The following is an 18,565-nucleotide window of genomic DNA, read 5'->3' on the forward strand; positions in this document are numbered from 1 at the left end:
CTCTTCCAGAGGTCCTGAGTTCAATTCCCAGCAACCACATGGTGGCTCACAACCATCTGTAATGGGATCTGATGCCCTCTTCTGGAGTGTCTGAAGACACCTACAGTGTACTCATATATATAAAACAAATAAAATCTTTTTAAAAATTGAAAACAGCATAGTCAATAATAAAAACACTATTACTTTAAGTATTTCAAAATACTAACATTCAAATTACTTCAGTTAAACTGTGATTGACAGTGCTGTTTTATACTATTTAGGAACTACCATGAAAGTCACTAGTTATTGTGGTTACTGACACTCTAATGGTTGTTTGTGAAAATATACTTATTTATGGTATAGATTAAGGCTGAAATGTTTACAGGGAAATACTTTCTATCAGAAATTGCTGTATAACAATACTCAGATGGAGGGATGAGGGCTTATGAAATGAGATTGGTCACGACCTAATGATTGTTCAAGCTGACTGAAGATGTAATCAAATTTCATTAAGTGAATTTCCTTACAAAGTAAAAACTATATGCACATGTGTATGTGTTCACAGGTTTGCTGTCAAAGGGTTACACCTCCAGCCTTGTGTATGTCTAAGAATGGGTTTGTGCAAGTGAGTGCAGTGCCCTGGGGCCCAGGAGGGTGGGAGTTAGGGCCTAATGTGAGCCGCCATATGTGGCTGCTGGAGCCAAGCTGCACTCTTACCCACCGAGCCACCTCTCCAAACTCTTACAGACAATCTCAATTATTGAAGATAATTAATACTTGGGGGGGGGGCACTTAAAATGAACTCTGAAGCAAAGAACTGGCAGGATGGCTCCTCAGGGGAAAGTGCCTCCCACACACACCTGATGACCCGAGAAAGGAAGCAAACAAATTCTCAAAGTTGCCCTTGATTTCCACACGCCAACACAATAAGCATTTACATTTTAAAGCAAATTCTAAATATGGAAGAAAACTAAAAGCAGACGTCCTTCCTTCAGGCTTTCTATGTTACAAGGCCTCCCATCTACTGTGCTACTACTGTTCCTTACCACAGCAACGGCGGCCGGCCACTGTGAGCTGGGCTTCCCTGGGAAACGAGGCTGCTGAGGGGGCCTTCCGGCCTTTAGACCAACTGGAGATCATCCCTTTGGCACTCAGGGGAGGACTAAAGTGAAAGCAGAAGCCCCTTATAGGAGCTGCGACCCTGTGAGCTACCCAGTGGGCCAGCTGAGGGGCTGTGAGGTATGGAGCACCCTAAACTCAGGAACTGGGCAAGATGGCCACATGGTCAGTGCCCCAGGGTGGGAATTAGGAATTGGTGCCAGGCGATGTTCCTGTTCGCAGATTTCACTGTTTTGGGGTAGAGGCCTAGGTTACTGTAGAGTAAACCTAGGGTCTAACACTCTAGGCAAGTGCTTTATCACCAAATTATGGCCCAGTCTACAAGCCTTATATTAAGGACTATTATTTACAATATTTAATGTCAGCTTGGAGTATGATGGTGTCACATGCTTGAGGCTTTCCCTTCTCCCTCAGTGGAAAGTGATTCCATTTAATGACTAGGTCTCCTGGATCCCTCGCTGGGCTCCATCTGTAATTGCGTTACTTCTTCCTAAGGTCTATTAAGGCTGCTGAGATAGTTCTGTGGGTAAAGGTGCCTGCACCAGGCCTGAGGCAACGACCCCAAACCCCACGTGGTGGGAGAGAGGAGACTGCCTCAAGTTGCCCTGTGAGCCCCACAAATCCTCGAAGGCACATCAGAGCTTACACTCAGTTTGCATTGGGATATTTCATGACACACTTGGAATCCAGGGGTTTGTTGTTGCTTTTGTTTTCTAGGGAATCTGCTCGATTTTCCTCTTATTTTTACTCTCTCGTCATTTAGTGTGTTCTCAGTCCGGCTGTTCACAGGCCAGGTGCGTGTAGAAGTCAGATGACGACCCCCTGGAGGTCAGGTCTTTCCTTCTTCTCTGTAAACTTAATACTGACAGGTCCAAGCCAAGAAATGAATCAAGCAAAGAATATTTTAAGCAAGGGTGTGACAAGATCAAATCTGTCCTTTAGAGAAATGAGGTATACCTTGGTAAATCCATCTTAAGACATTCTGGAAAAGCACCCACTGCACTAGGGAGGCTGTATCAGCAGACCACTGTAAAGTCAAAAGCCAGCCTGGGCTACAGAATGGGCACCGGCTAGTCAGGGCTACAGAGCAAGATCCTGACTCTCACCCCCTCTGCAAACTAAACTTAGTGCACACAATTCTAGAGACAGAACAGATATTGAGCATTTTGTCTGCAATTACAAGGCAACACCAGGACTAACTTGCAAAATGCCATAAATGACCCAAGGACTGAACAACAGCACCCATGACAGTAGTCCACGACAGTCAGGGAGAGCTGCACAGCTGGGGATCTTGTTGTTGTTTTTTATTAATGTAAACTGATATCAAGGCCTGAGGCACAACCTTTCTACTGAACTACTACAATCCTAACAGAGCATTTGAAATCTACATATCTGAATTGATACAGTTACCTGTAATGATACATTTTAAAGTATATAACAAAAAGGAACTGGGTAGCATTAAGGGGAGTGCTGGTAGACATACTAAAGCTTAAATTCTGTTATATTTTGATAACAAGTATTTGATAACATGACAATTTCCCATTCATAAAGAATTTCATGTGAAGCCAGAGAAACTGGGCTATGATTAACTATTTTGTGTGTGTGTTTTTTAAGAATTATTTATTTACACTGCCACTGTCTTCAGACACACCAGAAAAACAGATCAGATCCTGTTACAGATAGTTGTGAGCCACCATGTGGTTGCTGGGAATTGAACTCAGGACCTCTGAAAGAGCAGTCAGTGCTCTTAACCACTCAGCCATCTCTCCAGCCCCACTTTTTTGTGCTTTTATAGGTTTTGTTTTTTCTGTGTATGAATCTGTGTGTTTCTTCTGCTTTCTCTTTGCTGTCTTACTCTTTGTCCTGGTTAGCCTATTTGTTTTCTAAGAGAGAGAAAGAAGACTGGAGTTGTGGGGAGAGGATCTGAGAGGAGCTGAGCGGAGGAGCTGGAGAGGAACTGGGGAACCACGATCAAAATATAGTGAATAAAAAAAGATTTCAATTAAAAAAAAAAAGAGTACAAAACTCCAAACAAATAAGCTATAATTATTCTAAAACATTTTTTTAAAGATTTATTTATTTATTATATGTAAGTACGCTGTAGCTGTCTTCAGACACACCAGAGGGCATCCCATTACAGATGGTTGTGAGCCCCATGTGGTTGCTGGGAATTGAACTCAGGACCTTCAGAAGAGCAGTCAGTGCTCTTAACCACTGAGCCATCTCTCCAGCCCATGCTAAAACATTTTAAAGTGACAGAGAACCTTTTCTAAATCTAGGACAGACACACACACACACAAGGCTGACAAACTATAAGGACAGATAACCTGTGACGACGGGTGGAGATGCTTGAGTTGTCTGTCCCGTAACTGCTTTGCTATTTATTGGTTTTGCAAAAATCAGCTTCGTGATCACTGGACCCGAAGTTGGTGTCCGAGGCTTCTTAGCAATCTGAAACATAAATAACCATGAAGATATCTGTTTCCATAAAACATGTGTGCAGTAAAATGAGACAGCATTCATACACAGTAGTACAGTAAAGTCAGGTCATTGAGCAAGTATATCTATATATTAAAGTATAAAACATTTAAAATAAATCCACTCACCAAAATATTAATATGATCATTATGTATAAGAGCATGTGTCCTTACACCTCTACTTTCCAATAAATCCCTAGTCTCTCTGAAACACTCTGATGGTTAAAACAGTAAAGTTTAATAGTAATAATGTTTAATAATGAGAGTTGACACACAATATTAGTTTTCCAACTAGGCTATTCAATAATAAAAAGAAGGAGTTTTAAAAATACAGTACGAATAATGAGGCACTGCTGCACACATACACATGACCACATTTACCTGGAACCCAATGTAAATTACAACTTTACAGTTACATTGTCCTTCTTTTCTCTTTCTCTCTCTTTTTTACATGTTTGGGATACATTCTCTTTCATCAGCTAAGAACTGCAAATTGGTCTTGAACTCAAGGTAATAACCCTGCCTCAGCTTCTTCAATACTGAGATTACAGATAAGAACTACCATGCTAAGCAGACTTAGAGCTACACACACACATACATACCAGGAGAGGGGCTGACCCAGTTAATGTCAGGCCTTCACTCCCAAGTGTAGAGATTACAGGTACAAGCCACCATACTCAAAGCTCAATGTTTTTCTACTTCAACTGTCACCAAATGCAAAGACCTTCTGCTAAAAGGCAGGAGCAAAAACTTACCTGGCAAAAACTCAGAGCTTAGTGTGTGAGGAACATTAGAGATTTTATCTTTTGGCAGAAATGTACACTGAGACCCTGAAGTATTGTTTATTACTGGAGATGACTCACATAAATAAACAAGACTAACATGAGTATTAGCAATACATCAGAAACAGAATTGATCACAGCTGAATACCAGCTTTATGTGCTCAAATTGCAGACAGCACACAGTTACGCTCACAGTGCTGTGTTCTTACACTCAGAACGTATCAGTAACACAAATACCTATGAGATAAAATCATTTCTTCACAAGGAATCCACTGGTGGTATCAATACAATCAGCTTGCACACCATGACAATACCTGAGTAAATGAACTCTACTTTAGAAAGTTGGTATACCCTAGAGACACAAAAGGAAATACCCCAGTGTGCTCAGTAAAGCTCTAAAGCAAGGTGGAATTTCTACACATTTTAACGTCTACACATTGAGTTAGTGACCACAGAGGTGGCGAGTCTTAGAAACACAGACCCTTAGCTAGAAAGTGAGACTTCAAAGTATTTCCCCTCTTCCTGACTTTCACCATCATGTGCTATACACTTAGCAAACAGGAAAATGATCTAAACAATGGAACCAAAAGCACATTAATTATTCAAATGAACACTCTCGTTTGTTCTTACAGTAGTGTCCCTTTAGCACTGCTAAAAATAAAGATTTCCAGATCCATTAAGAAACCATAGGTTTTCTTAAAAAAGGCCTCCCATTGCCCAGCTGGCCTTGACCTCCTTCAGTCTCTTCCTCTGCCTCTACCTCCCAAGCATGGGGGTCACAGACACACACCACCACACCTGTTCTTATGTTATGTGATACTGTGCATGCCCTTGAAAATGATTCTTTACTTACTGTTGTTCTCGGGTAGCTTAGGAATGGAAGGGAGCTGGCCTGGGCTATGCTCGTTTGCTAGAGTGCCTGCCTGGCACGCACAAGCTCAGTAACCTAGGAGCGCTTACTGCTCTCACAGAGGACCCAGGCTCTGCGCCCAGCACCCACACAGCTCTTCTGCAACTCCAGACTCAGATCTGATGTCTTCTGCACATTCCAAGAACTAGGAACACACATGGTATATAACACACACACACACACACACCCTCAGGTAAAACATTCATACACGTAGATAGATAGACAGACAGACAGACACACAATACATAATACAAAAGCAAATAACTTAAAAATTTTAAAGTCACTTTCAATAAATTTATATAAGCAGATTAAGTCAAAAAAAAAAAAAAGAAACCTTACAAATAAGGTAGAAAAGTCAGCCAATAACTCATTGAATAACTTTCAGCATCATGTGGGACACACTCAGGGGTCACTAAGGAGCTCTGCTGCTTAGACTGCTAGCTACTTATTATGGTTAGCTCTTTGAAATTAAGGATAACTATACTGCTATCATGAGGGCCACTATCGTGTGTATGCCACTATCGCTGCCTGTGACACAGTGACCTTTTTCATTACGCTTGAAATTGGAGCTCCTTTATTCTTGCCTGCTGTCCATACTCTAACAGCCTCAGTAATCTGGCTACATTTTTTTTAAAGATTTATTTATTTATTTCATGTAAGTACACTGTAGCTGTCTTCAGATACTCCAGAAGAGGGAGTCAGATCTCATTTTTAAAAGATTTATTTATTTTGTGTACATGAGTATACTGTAGCTGTCATCAGAAAGAGGGCATTGGATCCCATTACAAAGGGTTCTGAGCGACCATACAGTTGCTGGGAATTGAACTCAACACCTCTAGAAGAGCAGTTAGTGCTCTCAACCGCTGAGCCATTTCTACAGCACTCTGACTAAATTTAAAATAATGCTGTCCGGGCGGTGATGGCACATGCCTTTAATCCCAGCACTTGGGAGGCAGAGGCAGGCAGATCTCTGAGTTCGAGGCCANNCTGGTTTACAGAGTGAGTTCCAGGATAGCCAGGGCTACTCAGAGAAACCCTATCTCTAAAAAAACAAAAACAAAAAAACAAAATAATAATAATAAATAACAACAATGCTGTGGGCTATGGGTGGGGTAGATTTGTATACTTAAATTCCTCAAAAGAAGCCAAATATCATGGGGCCTAATGTAGAAAACTATAGATGTGTAGTTACTAACTTATTTTTTTCAAAGTTTTTCATAAGTTGCTTTTGAGTTAGAAAGATCTGAGCTACCTAAAAATCAACTGTATACTTAGAAAATATTCTCAATAGATTTCTTTGGCTTTCCGTTGTTGATTGTTTGCTTGTTTCTGAGTTGTGTGAGACAGCGTCTCACTATGGAGCCCTGGCTGAACTCAGTATATAGACCAGACTATCACAGACTATCCTGAGTGCGGAGGACACGCACCTCCATGCCCGGCTCTGGTATAAGCAAGACAAATGGAATCAGATCTGATGAAGCCAACAACAATAGAATAAATGAGTATTATACCCGAGTCTTTTATTGTCAATGCTTAGGAAATTAAAGTAAGAAATCAGTGGATGGTTTATACACCACTCTCAGAAGTGAAGAGATGGCATTCTGGTTTCTATCACCTGTTCCTTGAGAACATGATGACCCATCACCATGGCCAATCACAACAGGTCTAAATATACTCAGGACTGGATGCTTCACAGCGATCTCATTCATGAGTGCCTCAGCAAAGATTAACCAATTAAAGTGAGGGGAGACAACCATGAGGAAGCAAGGTGCATCAACTGGTAAACAGTAAGAGGAAGGAAACTGCAGGTTACAAGGCTTGACAAAGGGTAACCTTCTTATCACAAAGCTCATGAGAATAGTTTCTAATTCTTTCCCAAAACAATAACCAAACCTTGAACATAATGCCAGCTAAGAGGACGAAGCTCTCCCACCTTTCCTACCCCTTACACCCCTCTCTTTGTTACTCTGTCTCATGCCTTCTGGTCTCTCCTCCCAACCCCACACCCAAGGTTTCTCTGTATAGCTTTGGCTGTCTTGGAACTCTCTCTGTTGACCAGGCTGGCCTTGAACCCAGAGATATGCCTGCTTCTGCCTCATGAGAGCTGGAGTTAAAGGTTAAGGGGGGAGCCACGACTGGCTGCCACCTGGTTTCTTTTCAAAGACAACTCTTCCAAACAGGAAATGTACTGTGGTTTCCCTCTAACGAAATCACTGCATTTCTCAGTGCTGTAAGGACTAAAGAGGCTTTTGGGGCCATCAAAAACTGAAAAAATTTCATGTATGCCCTGGTGATCTTTTATTATACTGTTCGTATTATTAAGTTCTATTCTGAAGGGCCCTTGATGTATTTTTGAGAAGTATATAATACTATATTTTGGTTTGTTTTAAAAGATCAAGTAGCCATGTTAAGCTAAGGTAAAAACTTGAGAGAGCAAACTAACCACAGTCCCACAGCCTACAGCTACCACAGAGGTGACTGAAACCCAGCAGTCCAACTCACAATGCACTTTGCTCCGTTCCAGTCAGTGTCTTCCTCACATTCCAAACATGAACAGTGGGGATGGACAGGAAGTTTCAAACAAGAGACAAACACTGTGAGCACTGTGGCTCCACGGGGTTCTCAGAACAGCAAAGTTTACTACTCTGTAGTCATTAATCAACCAAGAAAAAAGAAAAAACGATGGATTGCTATGATAGCTTTGCAGTAAGTTGGACATCTTTATGCCAGCCAATAATACTCTGGAGCCAAACTGCCAGTATGCATGAAATGCATAAAAGGCTATAAATACACGATATGAAAGTAAACCAAACTTAGTTTGCTATAAGTTCTCTGGTAAAAAATTTTCATGAGCATTAGACATATCAAATTTAACAACAAAACAAATCCACACAATTACTTAAAACATTGAAAAGAATTCATTAAAAGTTAGGCAATTAACAACCCTACAAACACAACTTTGCATCAGTTTAACTTTTTAACATGCATTTTAAGTAATATGCCCTTTTTTGTTTTTACCTGTACTGTTTTTAACTGTTGGGTCTGTAACACAGAGGGCTGAGTTGTAGTATTAATCAGTTGACTTCCTGGGGTCAGTGCTGAGACACCAATGACAGGTTTCACCTCTGGCCTCCCTCCAATGGTAACTACTTTAATTTGCTGCGGTGGTAACTTAGCATCTCCTGGCTGGGCCTGAGCTGTAACTTTCTGAGCCTGGGGTAGTTGGCTATGGGGTAGTGCTAAAACAATTGGTGAACCAGACTTGCCCAAAGTTGTTAATATTAACTTCTGTCCATCTGGTTTAAGGGTCTGATTGCCAAGTTTAAGATCAGATGTCTGTGATACTTTGTTTAAAATAATCTGATTGGCTGATATAGTCACAGGAGTCTGAGCACCAAGTTTTTGAAGGCCACTTGGAAATGCTGGTTTCACTGTGGTATTAGAATCTGCTTTAGAAACTGTGGTATTCACTGCAACTTGGTTAGTGTGGTTACTGTACACTGTGATTGGTTCCGTGGAAATGGGCGTGGCTGTAGAGTCACCGGTAGAATTTATGTTGACAATTTCTTCCAGCTCTGTCTCCATGGGAATTGGGGATGACACAATTACAGCCTCAATACTATCCTCATCCACTAAAGTTATAGCAGTGTCCATTATGTCGTCTGGAAGCAAACTATTCACCTCGGCCGGCACCACCTCCATGATCGCACCGCTTCTACAGAGATGCCCAGGTGCTGCAAGAAAAGCGGAAAAACACGTTACCAGGCTTTGAAGGAGATTGTTTAAAAATACACTCAAGAAAAATGTAAATAACAAAATATATCAATGCCCTATCTACAAATGGCATTACCCTATTTATAAAGATTCACTAAGTAGTAAAGGAGTTTCTAGATCAATCCACTTCATGGAGATCAAATGGACTATGTGGCCCAAGTCTAATCAAGTAGCTTCTTATAAAGGAATTTTTCTTTGGATTTTCAAATCCTCTGCCATTTAAAGTGTCAAAGGGGAAACTATTCAAGATTATATAAGTCTAGAGATGGCTCAGCAATTAAGAGCAATTGTTGCTCTTGCAGAGGACCAGGGTTCAGTTTCTAGCACTCTCATGGTGGCTTAGAACATTCTGGAACTGCATCCAGTTCCTGGTGACTCAATGCCCTCTTCTGACTGCCACAAACACCAGGCATGCACACAGTGTACATACATACATGCATGCAAAACACACATAAAAAATAAAAAAAGGATGTATAACCAGCCCCCATCAAGGAAAAAAATAAGTTTAGCTTATGAACAAATCAGCCTAAATGCTTTTCGCTAAAAATCCTTTAGAACTTCCAACAAAGGAGTGGTGTCCAGTATCAGCATTGTAATAAAGACAGAGTGGCATGTACCAGGAAAAACTACTGTTTGCTCAGAGCACTTGGAAAATCCTTTAGATCCTAATCAGCAGCTCTTACTTTTCTTCTTTTGGAGACATAGTATCCTCTCACCTCCTAGCACAGCCTGCCCTTTAATCCTTCAGCCTCCTGGGTACTAGGACTGCAGGGAGCATCCCCACCTCCACCTGACCTTCTTTGTTTTGTTTTTGTTTTGTTTTTTGTTTTTCAAGACAGGGTTTCTCTGTGTAGTTCTGGCTGTCCTGGAACTCACTCTGTAGACCAGGCTGGCCTCGAACTCAGAAATCCGCCTGCCTCTGCCTCCCGAGTGCAGGGATTAAAGGCATGCGCCACCATGCCCGGCTTCCACTTGACCTTCTTTAAAACACAACCATCCTAAAATGAAGAGCAGCACGTACAGCTGGCACGGTGGCTTGAACTGTAAGCTCGGCCCTGGAGAGGCTGAGGAGCAAGTTCCAGGGCAGCAGGTGTTACACACAAAAGTGGAACAACTGCAAACAGTACACTGTACTTAGGAGCAATGGCAAATACTGCTGCTGCCAGAAAAAGCATCAGTACTGAGAAGATACTATTGAAAGCATGATATAATTCTCCTCCCCATCCTCCGATATGTGCAACATTATCACGCCTACTTTACAGATGAGAAAGGTTAAATAATCGCCCTAAGCAACTAGTGAATGGTAGAGACAGAATTTGAGTTTGTTTCAAATTTGAGAGACAGAAACCTGGTTTGTATGGTTCCAAAGTTAGCCATTTTAATTGCGAAACTATAGTACTATCAACACTTTACCACTGTTGTTTTAAACGGACAACACAACAGGCCTGGTCCTTCTGGGTCAACTCCCTGTCCTAAAAGCCCACACTACTAGCGTGCTGTCCTTCAGAACAGCTTGCGGTTTTGCTCATACTAGATCTTCATGGATAGGGAATGCTGTACAGACGCTCCTCAACATAAGAACGCTGCCCCAGAAGAACTATCAGAGTTAAAGATCAAAACTATAAACACCTACCAAACAACTAGACAGCAGAGCAGCAGACCCCTGCAGAGAAAAGAAGGCGGTTGTGGGTCACTCCATGCGGGTGTTGGAATGAACTCCCATTCTTTGGAAGAACAATAGGTACTCTTAACCTTAACCCCTGAGCCCTCTGTCCAGCCCCACCTTTGCAGTGGTAAAGCAGTGGTTCTCCACCTGTGGGTCAGGCTCTACCCTTTCACAGGAGTCCCACATCAATAGCTCACACGCTAGGGATTTGCACTAAGATTCAGAAGCCAGGCCTTTACTCTCAGCACTGGGGAGGTGGAGGCTGATCGCTTAAGTTCATAGTGAGCCTGATCTACGTTCCAGGACAGCCAAGGTACAAGAGAAGCCCTCTCTCGAAAAACCAAAATAATTCTTAGTTTCTTTGGAAAGTCAGTAATGTCAAATGATGTTTTGCTGGGGCACACAGGTAAATGGATGTTTTGCTGGAGCAGACACAGGTGAGAGGATGTTTTGATATAGCAAACCTGTGAAAGCACCCATGATGAAGGAGTATAAATACGACTCCACAGACAGTGGGAGAAGAGCACTGAGCCTTGGTTTGGTTTGCTCTGCCTCACTGTTCTTTGCTAAAGACACACACATATTGGTTTGCCTTACATAGTGTTGTGGATCTCCACTAGTGGTAACACCAGAGAGAAACTCGCTAAAGAACTGCTGGTGAGGTTCCTGCGGCAGCTAGCCACACCTCAGCAGCCACACCTCAGGCCGGTTGGCTAGCCTGGCGGTTTCTTCAGGATTGAGCTACAGCTGCTGGTTCATGCCTGCCTGCTGAGAGGACTAGACAGAAGCTGTTGCTTTGTGCCTGGTGTCCGCAAGCCTAGAGGACTGGCCTGCTGCTGAGTCGTATTTGGTGTTTGCTATGGGACTAAATGCAGCCAAAGAAGATCAAGCTCGCCCCAGAGAGCTACTGCTTCACAGGTCCACTCCCATCCTAAGGACTCTTCCTTCCACTGCCTCTGCTGGGGGGGGCGGGGGGGGGGGCTAGAGAGGGCCTGAACCCTTATTAAAGTAGGCTGCAAAACATGTAAGCCTACACTATTATTATTATTATTTATTTTTACTACTACTACTACTACTTCATGGTTGGGGTCACCATAACACAAGGAACTGCATTAAAAGATCAAAGCATTTGGAAGGTTGAGAACCACTATAGTAAAAAGGTGGTGGTAAGGGGAGTTTCACAGTTGAACTACTGTAAGTCAGGCCCTTCTGTGCTATTCACCTGTGGCATCCGAGAATTGCAGCGTAGACCTTCCTCACATGTGTGTTGAGACTGATCTTTGCTGTTGCATTCATTACTAGCTCCCTTCCTTTTGACTGTTAAATAATATTCTCCTGCACAGATCTCCCACACTTTGTATGTCCATCCGCTTACTAACCGTCATTTGAACTTTCTCAGTTTGAATGTTATGGATAATGCTGCTATAAACACTAAGTTCAAGGTGTTATGGCTACGTCTTTCCATTTCTTTTCAATATATAGAGAGGAACAAGCCAAACTTTCATGGTTCTGTGGATACAGACACCCAGATTAATGTAACAATTTGTAGTAGGAGAAATGCAGAGACTGTGCTGTGTGCGGGGCTCCTGTGTGTGGGGAGGCTGTGCTATGCGTGAAGCTTTAGCCAGTGTGTGGTGGAGACTGTGCTGTGTGTGGGGCTCCTGTGTGTGGGGCTCCTGTGTGTGGTAGAGGGAGCTTGTGCAGTGAGTGCAGGTAAACCTCAGAGTCCATGCAGCTGGTTCAGGAGTGTCTGTGGCTCTGGCTCTGTCCAGTGCCTGTACCCTGCTCCACTTCTCTGCTTCCAGCTACAAATGACTGAGACCAATGATTTTTCAGCATCTGTAAAGGACCCATTCAGCACAATAACAATTCTAAAAGCTAGCATCCAAAAAGAAAACACTGGCCTTGAATCCCTGACCTTTATCTCCCAAATGCTGCAATACAGACATATACCACCATGCTATTAACAGACGTGCACACACACACACACATACATGCACACGCACACACACACGCACGCACACGCGCGCACACACATGAGTTTGCATTATTATTGCAGTTGTCAGTGGTGGAGTGAGACAAGCAAGTAAGTACAGGAGAAAAATAGAGTCCTCTTCATTTGCAGGAAATGTCCTTGTTTTTCTGATTTGCTTATTTCACTTAACATGATGATCTCAGTTACTGAAATCTCACCTACTGAAACAGGAAACACACTTTAGAAAAACATGCATTGGGCTGGAGAGATGACTCAGTGGTTAAGAGCACCGACTGCTCTTCCGAAGGCCCTGAGTTCAAATCCCAGCAACCACATGGTGGCTCACAACCATCCATAATGAAATCTGACGCCTTCTGGTGCATCTGAAGACAGCTACAGTGTACTTAGATATAATAAATAAATCTTAAAAAAAAAAAAAAAAGAAGAAGAAAGAAAAACATGCAGAAGGGACTGGAGATATAACTTGGTAAATCAAAACAACTCTTCTGTAGCATGTCAAGTCGCTACATTCAACCGCTGGTACTACTTTTTTAAAAAGAAGACAGAGCAACTCAGTTCATTGTTTAAACATATATAGAGAGGCTGGCTGACATGGTAGCTCACGCTTTAGTTCCAGCATGTGAGAGGCCAGTGGGTGAGTTACACAGCCAAGTTTCATGTGTAGTGAGTTACACAGGAAGCAGCTCAGGTGACAGAGTGCTTACCTCCTAACACGAAGCCCTTGACTCAGTCCTGAGAACCACATACACCCAAGGGTGGATACAGGCCAAAGAGCCCAGCACTTGGGAGGTGGAGGCAAGATTAGTAACTCAAGGTCCTTCTTGTCTACAAAGAAAGTTCAAGCTCCCCCACCCCAGTCTACATTAGAGCCTTTCTCAAAAACAAAAAATTACAATGTGGTTTTTTTTTTTAAATATTTGCTTAGTCATGAAGCCCTGGTTTTATGCCCAGCACCAAACAAACCAGCACACCTGTAATTCTAACATTTAGGAGATGGAGGATTGAAGTTCAAAGTCATTCGTAGCCAGAATGAAGCTAATCTGAACTGCAATCTCATGTCCCCCCAGCCCCACCTCAGTGGGGCCGAAGAGATGGCTACTGGGAGGATGTGGATTCAGTCCCGGCACCCACATGCTGCCACAGTCATCTCCAACCCTAGGCCCAGGGATCCAACAGTGGGTTTTGGCCTCCACAGGCACTGCATGCACATGGTGTATCCATGCAGGCAAACCACACACACACATAAAATAAAGATAAATCTTTAAAATAAACCTAGCAATTCTATATCTAGTTATTGAAAAGAAATGGAAAGACGTAGTCATAACACCTTGAACTTAGTGTTTATAGCAGCATTATCCATAACATTCAAACTGAGAAAGTTCAAATGACGGTTAGTAAGCGGATGGACATACAAAGTGTGGGAGATCTGTGCAGGAGAATATTATTTAACAGTCAAAAGGAAGGGAGCTAGTAATGAATGCAACAGCAAAGATCAGTCTCAAAACACATGTGAGGAAGGCCTACGCTGCAATTCTCGGATGCCACAGGTGAATAGCACAGAAGGGCCTGACTTACAGTAGTCCAACTGTGATTTTCTTTTCTTCTTTACAATGTGCAAAATGGTGCACAGACGCATAGGCATGAACTTTGGTCTTCAGGTCAAGACACAGATGGAGCTAGTGGCTGCACACTAATAAGCACACCTTGGCATTTCTTCCAATCCTAAGGACTCCTCTTGTAGCCCAACCAAGTCCTGCGGTTTTCACCACCACACAGCTCCATATCCTCCCTCGCTGCCGTCCTGTGGAAATCCCCACCCTCCAAGTTTTGAGGGTTCCTTCACTCAGCAGCCACTCACACTGCCTTTCAGCAAAGGGCATGGGCTTGAGTGTGTACAATAACTAGCATCATCTAGTCGATTACACTTGTCAGCTGAGCCTCTAAATATGATCTAACAGGTAAAACTCTCTTGCCCAAGTTGTCTACCTCACAGATGAGTATTCATTGCCCAGAAAATCTTTCACAGCCTGTAACCTAGCCCACAAGAACCATGTCCTTCCTTCCCCTTTTCAGAAGCCAAAGCCCAAATTGAGGTGGGAGGTTTGGTTTTTTAAATAGGCTATTTGCAAGCAAGGAAACACAGTACCAGTTACTGCTTCATCCCCCAAACACAATAGTCCTGAGTCTGAGACAAAGCTTTTTGCCTGTCTGTCTGTCACACATACACACAGAGCTGCCACTGTCTCCCTTGTAGCTCATACAGAAATGCAAAGACCCCAGAGTAGGCTCGCAAAAGCATATCTACCCATCAACATTTCATACTCCAAGTGTATACCTCTGATGCTGCTCAGTCTACCCCTAAGTACTGTTTTTATGCTACTATAAATGATGTTCCCTACTTCCCAAGTGTCTATCATTAATACTGAGATAGAATTGAGTTTTAATTACTGTCCATGCACCCTGCATCCTAAGCCCACGTATTCACTGTAGTAGCTTGCAATGTAGATTACTGAAAATGTTCATCAATACTTGTCTGCAAGTAATAACTGCAATCCTTCCTTTTTTTTTTTTTTTTTTTTTTGGTTTTTCGAGACAGGGTTTCTCTGTATAGCCCTGGCTGTCCTGGAACTCACTTTGTACACCAGGCTGGCCTCGAACTCAGAAATCCACCTGTCTCTGCTTCCCGAGTGCTGGGATTAAAGGAGTATGCCACCATGCCCGGCTCCAATTCTTCCTTTCTAATCTGCACGCCTTGTATTTCCTTTGCCTTTCTATATTTACTTGAGATGTCACACAAAATGATGACTTAACAGAATGAAAACAGACATCTTTGCCTGCTTCCTGGTATCATCTGTTTATCTGTAGGTTTCTCAGGCTTCCTTTAACAAACTGAAAGGGTTAGCTTTCACTGTTTTCACTCTTTCAAATGATCATCTGAACACAGATACAGATATGTAGATGAATACAGATGTATGCTTTCATTTGTGGGGTGCTGGACAAGTACAGTGGTGCAAGTGTAGAGTCGGACGGAGAGCAAAGGGCGAGTGTTGGCTCCTTCCAACATGTCAATCACTAGGACTGAATGTAGGCCAAAGGCACCATTATCAGCAAAGCCATCTTGCCTATTCTGAAAAGAAAACAAACAAAATAAATTAAAAAATAAACTTGACATAAAGAAATGGCTCAGCAGTTAAAAAGCATTGGACCATATGAGCTGTCTCCAGTCCCAGGAGATCTGATGCCTTCTTCTAGACTCTGAAGGCACTGTACATATGTGGTACACAGGCATACACACAGGCAAGACATTAATACATATGAAATAAAAATGAATACAACCATAAAAAAATTAAATGAACTCAAGAATGGAGGTTCATGTGCATAACCTACAGATTTAGGAGGTGGAGGCAGGATTGTGAGTTCAAGGCTAACCTGGGTAGTGGTTTAAATTAGTGGCCCCCACAGACTCACATATGAACACTGCATCTCCAGCTGTTGGGCTGTTCAGGAGATTATAGAAACGTTTACAGGTGAAGCCTTGCTGGAGGAAGCACGTCCCTAAGAAGGATGCTGAGGCCTCCTCAAGCAGCCACATCCTCCTTCCTGCCCTCCATGCTCCCTGTAAATGGAAGGAATGTGTTCAACCAGCTCCGTGTTCCTGTGCCATGTCTTCCCTGCCACAGTGGAGTCTTGCTCTGGAACCACAACCCGAAGGTTCTTTAGGTCGCTTTTGGTCATGGTATTTTATCACAGCAACAGAAGAGCGATTAACACCTATATACATATCAAGACCCACTCTCAAAAGAGGGGCAAGGATGGAAACATAACTTATTGGAAGAACACTGGCCTAGTTTATATGAGGCCCAATGTTCAATTTCTAGGAAAACACACACACACGTTTAATTCTGTCATTTGCTTTTTCTATAACTACCAAAAAATTAGATGGTTTTCTACTTTAGTCTGCAAGTTAAACTAATTTTTATTACCAATCCAGTTCTACATTCTCGTCCATCATGTATTACATATTGTGTTAACTGCTGGATTTATTAATATTTTGCTAACAAGTATTGTTGTCGACATTCATGAAAGGTATTGGCCTGTAGTTTTCTTGTAACATCTACCTGGAAATGACGCTAGCCTGATAAGAACGAAGTGGGCACATTCCCTGCTCAGGAAAAGTGTGCCCAGAACTGTCTACTTCCTTCTTCCATGTTCCTTAGAATTTATCAGTGAAGACACAGAGCTTATAGGAAGCTTTCTCTTGTTTCTATTCTAGAGACAAGGTCCTATATGCACTTTGTACACACTGGCCTCCAGTGACCCTGCTTCAGCCTGCCAAGCTTCTATAGAAAGGAATCACTGCTCCTGGCTTACAAAAAGGCTTTTGAAACCTATAAACTTAATATCTTTGTTCAACTCTCTATGTTTCACCTTTAGTATTTGATAGTTTCTGTTTCTAAAGAATTTGTCTATTTCTTCTTGCCAAATTTATCAGCACTATATAATTATATGTAAGTGTATATATAATTAAAGTTATGTATAATAGTCTATAGGCTCTGTAGGCATGTCCTCTCTTCATTCCTCCCACTGGTGTTTTGTTTCCTACCCCTTTTTCATAGTTAACCTGGCTAGCGGTTTCAATTCTCATTTTTACCTAGCTACATGCTAGCTTTACCTCCTTTCCTCTGAGTGCTTCAGGTGTAACCTGACCTTCTTTTTCCAGAATCTTAAAACGGCAACAAGGATCAGGGCTCAGCAGCCCAGCCCAGAAGGATCAGGGCTCAGCAGCCCAGCCCAGAAGCCCAGAATGTTATTTCTCCCCGAGGGTATCTTTGTTATTGTAATTACATTTCTAAAAGTATGCCTGTAAAATTAAATGTTTGCTATCTGACTTCTCCAGAAAGACATAATTTTTCAAGCTGTGGTTCAGAGCACTACACAGCTTTGTTTTCTTCTTTCCCCAAAGTGTCAAGAAAATACTCAAAAGGCAAGGAACTGGACAACCCAGACATGCTGAAGGTCACACGGGCTCCCAGCATTACAGCTCTCAAGGCACGAGGACTGACGGTCAAGCCCTCTCTACCTAACTAAGCCATTAAGACAAGGAAAAGGAAAAGGAGAACACTAACAAGAGGAACTCCGGTGCTACTTTAAGTGCCCTCCGCTAAGGTCAGTGTTACTATTATGTATTCACCTCGATAGCCCTTGGGACTTCATCTTCCACTCACAGATAATAGTAGAGAGCACTTAATACCTAACCATTGGGATTTCTATGTATTTTATATCAATTTCTAGTTTAACTCTTCTGTTGCCAAAAGATAGCTCTAGCATTCCCATAATCTGAGCTAAGACAGCTGTGAGTGAGTTGGTTATGATCCGTCCTGGTGAACATTTCACTAGTGCACTTGAACTCTCATTCTGAAGTTACAGAAGGGAGTTGTCCATAAATGTTAGGTCAGGTTGGTTTTAAGCATTATTTGAAGAGCCCACATCCTCACTTATGCTTAGCCAGGCATGGTGGTACAGTTATTCGTGTAACCCCAGAACTCTAGAGTCAGCTGAGTGCCAGGTGAACCTGGCATCTATAGCAAGGAAAAAAGCAAAGCAACTTGCTGAATGAGAAAAAACGAAAAGCCAACTGCTCTACTGTTTTAGCGACCACTGAGAGAGGGTGTTCAAGTTCCTAAATGTGACAGTGGCTTTGACTACTGTGTCTCTTCTGTGCACTCTGTCTCTGATGCTTTAAAGGGTGATGCTCTTCTATTAGAAAGCACAGGACAAGCCGGGCGTGGTGGCGCACGCCTTTAATCCCAGCACTCGGGAGGCAGAGGCAGGCGGATTTCTGAGTTCGAGGCCAGCCTGGTC

General features: G+C 42.5%; 1 protein-coding gene across 13 annotated transcripts in view; it reads right to left on the reverse strand.

Moving 5' to 3' along the window:
- Lin54 (lin-54 DREAM MuvB core complex component) overlaps positions 1 to 18,565 on the reverse strand; it is a 59,801-nt gene that overhangs the window by 32,134 nt on the left and 9,102 nt on the right. For 6 of the 13 annotated variants that reach the window (XM_021163109.2, XM_021163108.2, XM_021163110.2 and 3 more), the window contains 2 exons: positions 8,286 to 9,001; positions 3,426 to 3,549 (listed from right to left, as the gene is read on the reverse strand). In XM_021163109.2, the coding sequence (XP_021018768.1) occupies positions 3,426 to 3,549; positions 8,286 to 8,969 (808 nt within the window). In that variant the 5' untranslated portion in view covers positions 8,970 to 9,001. Of the gene's footprint in view, positions 1 to 3,425; positions 3,550 to 8,285; positions 9,002 to 10,674; positions 10,707 to 18,565 lie in introns of those variants that run through there. The other 7 variants (XM_021163112.1, XM_021163111.2, XM_029477521.1 and 4 more) reach the window with 3 other exon arrangements.

The sequence above is a fragment of the Mus caroli genome, chromosome 5 (assembly GCF_900094665.2).
Source record: "Mus caroli chromosome 5, CAROLI_EIJ_v1.1, whole genome shotgun sequence".
In the NCBI taxonomy this organism is placed as follows: domain Eukaryota; kingdom Metazoa; phylum Chordata; class Mammalia; order Rodentia; family Muridae; genus Mus; species Mus caroli.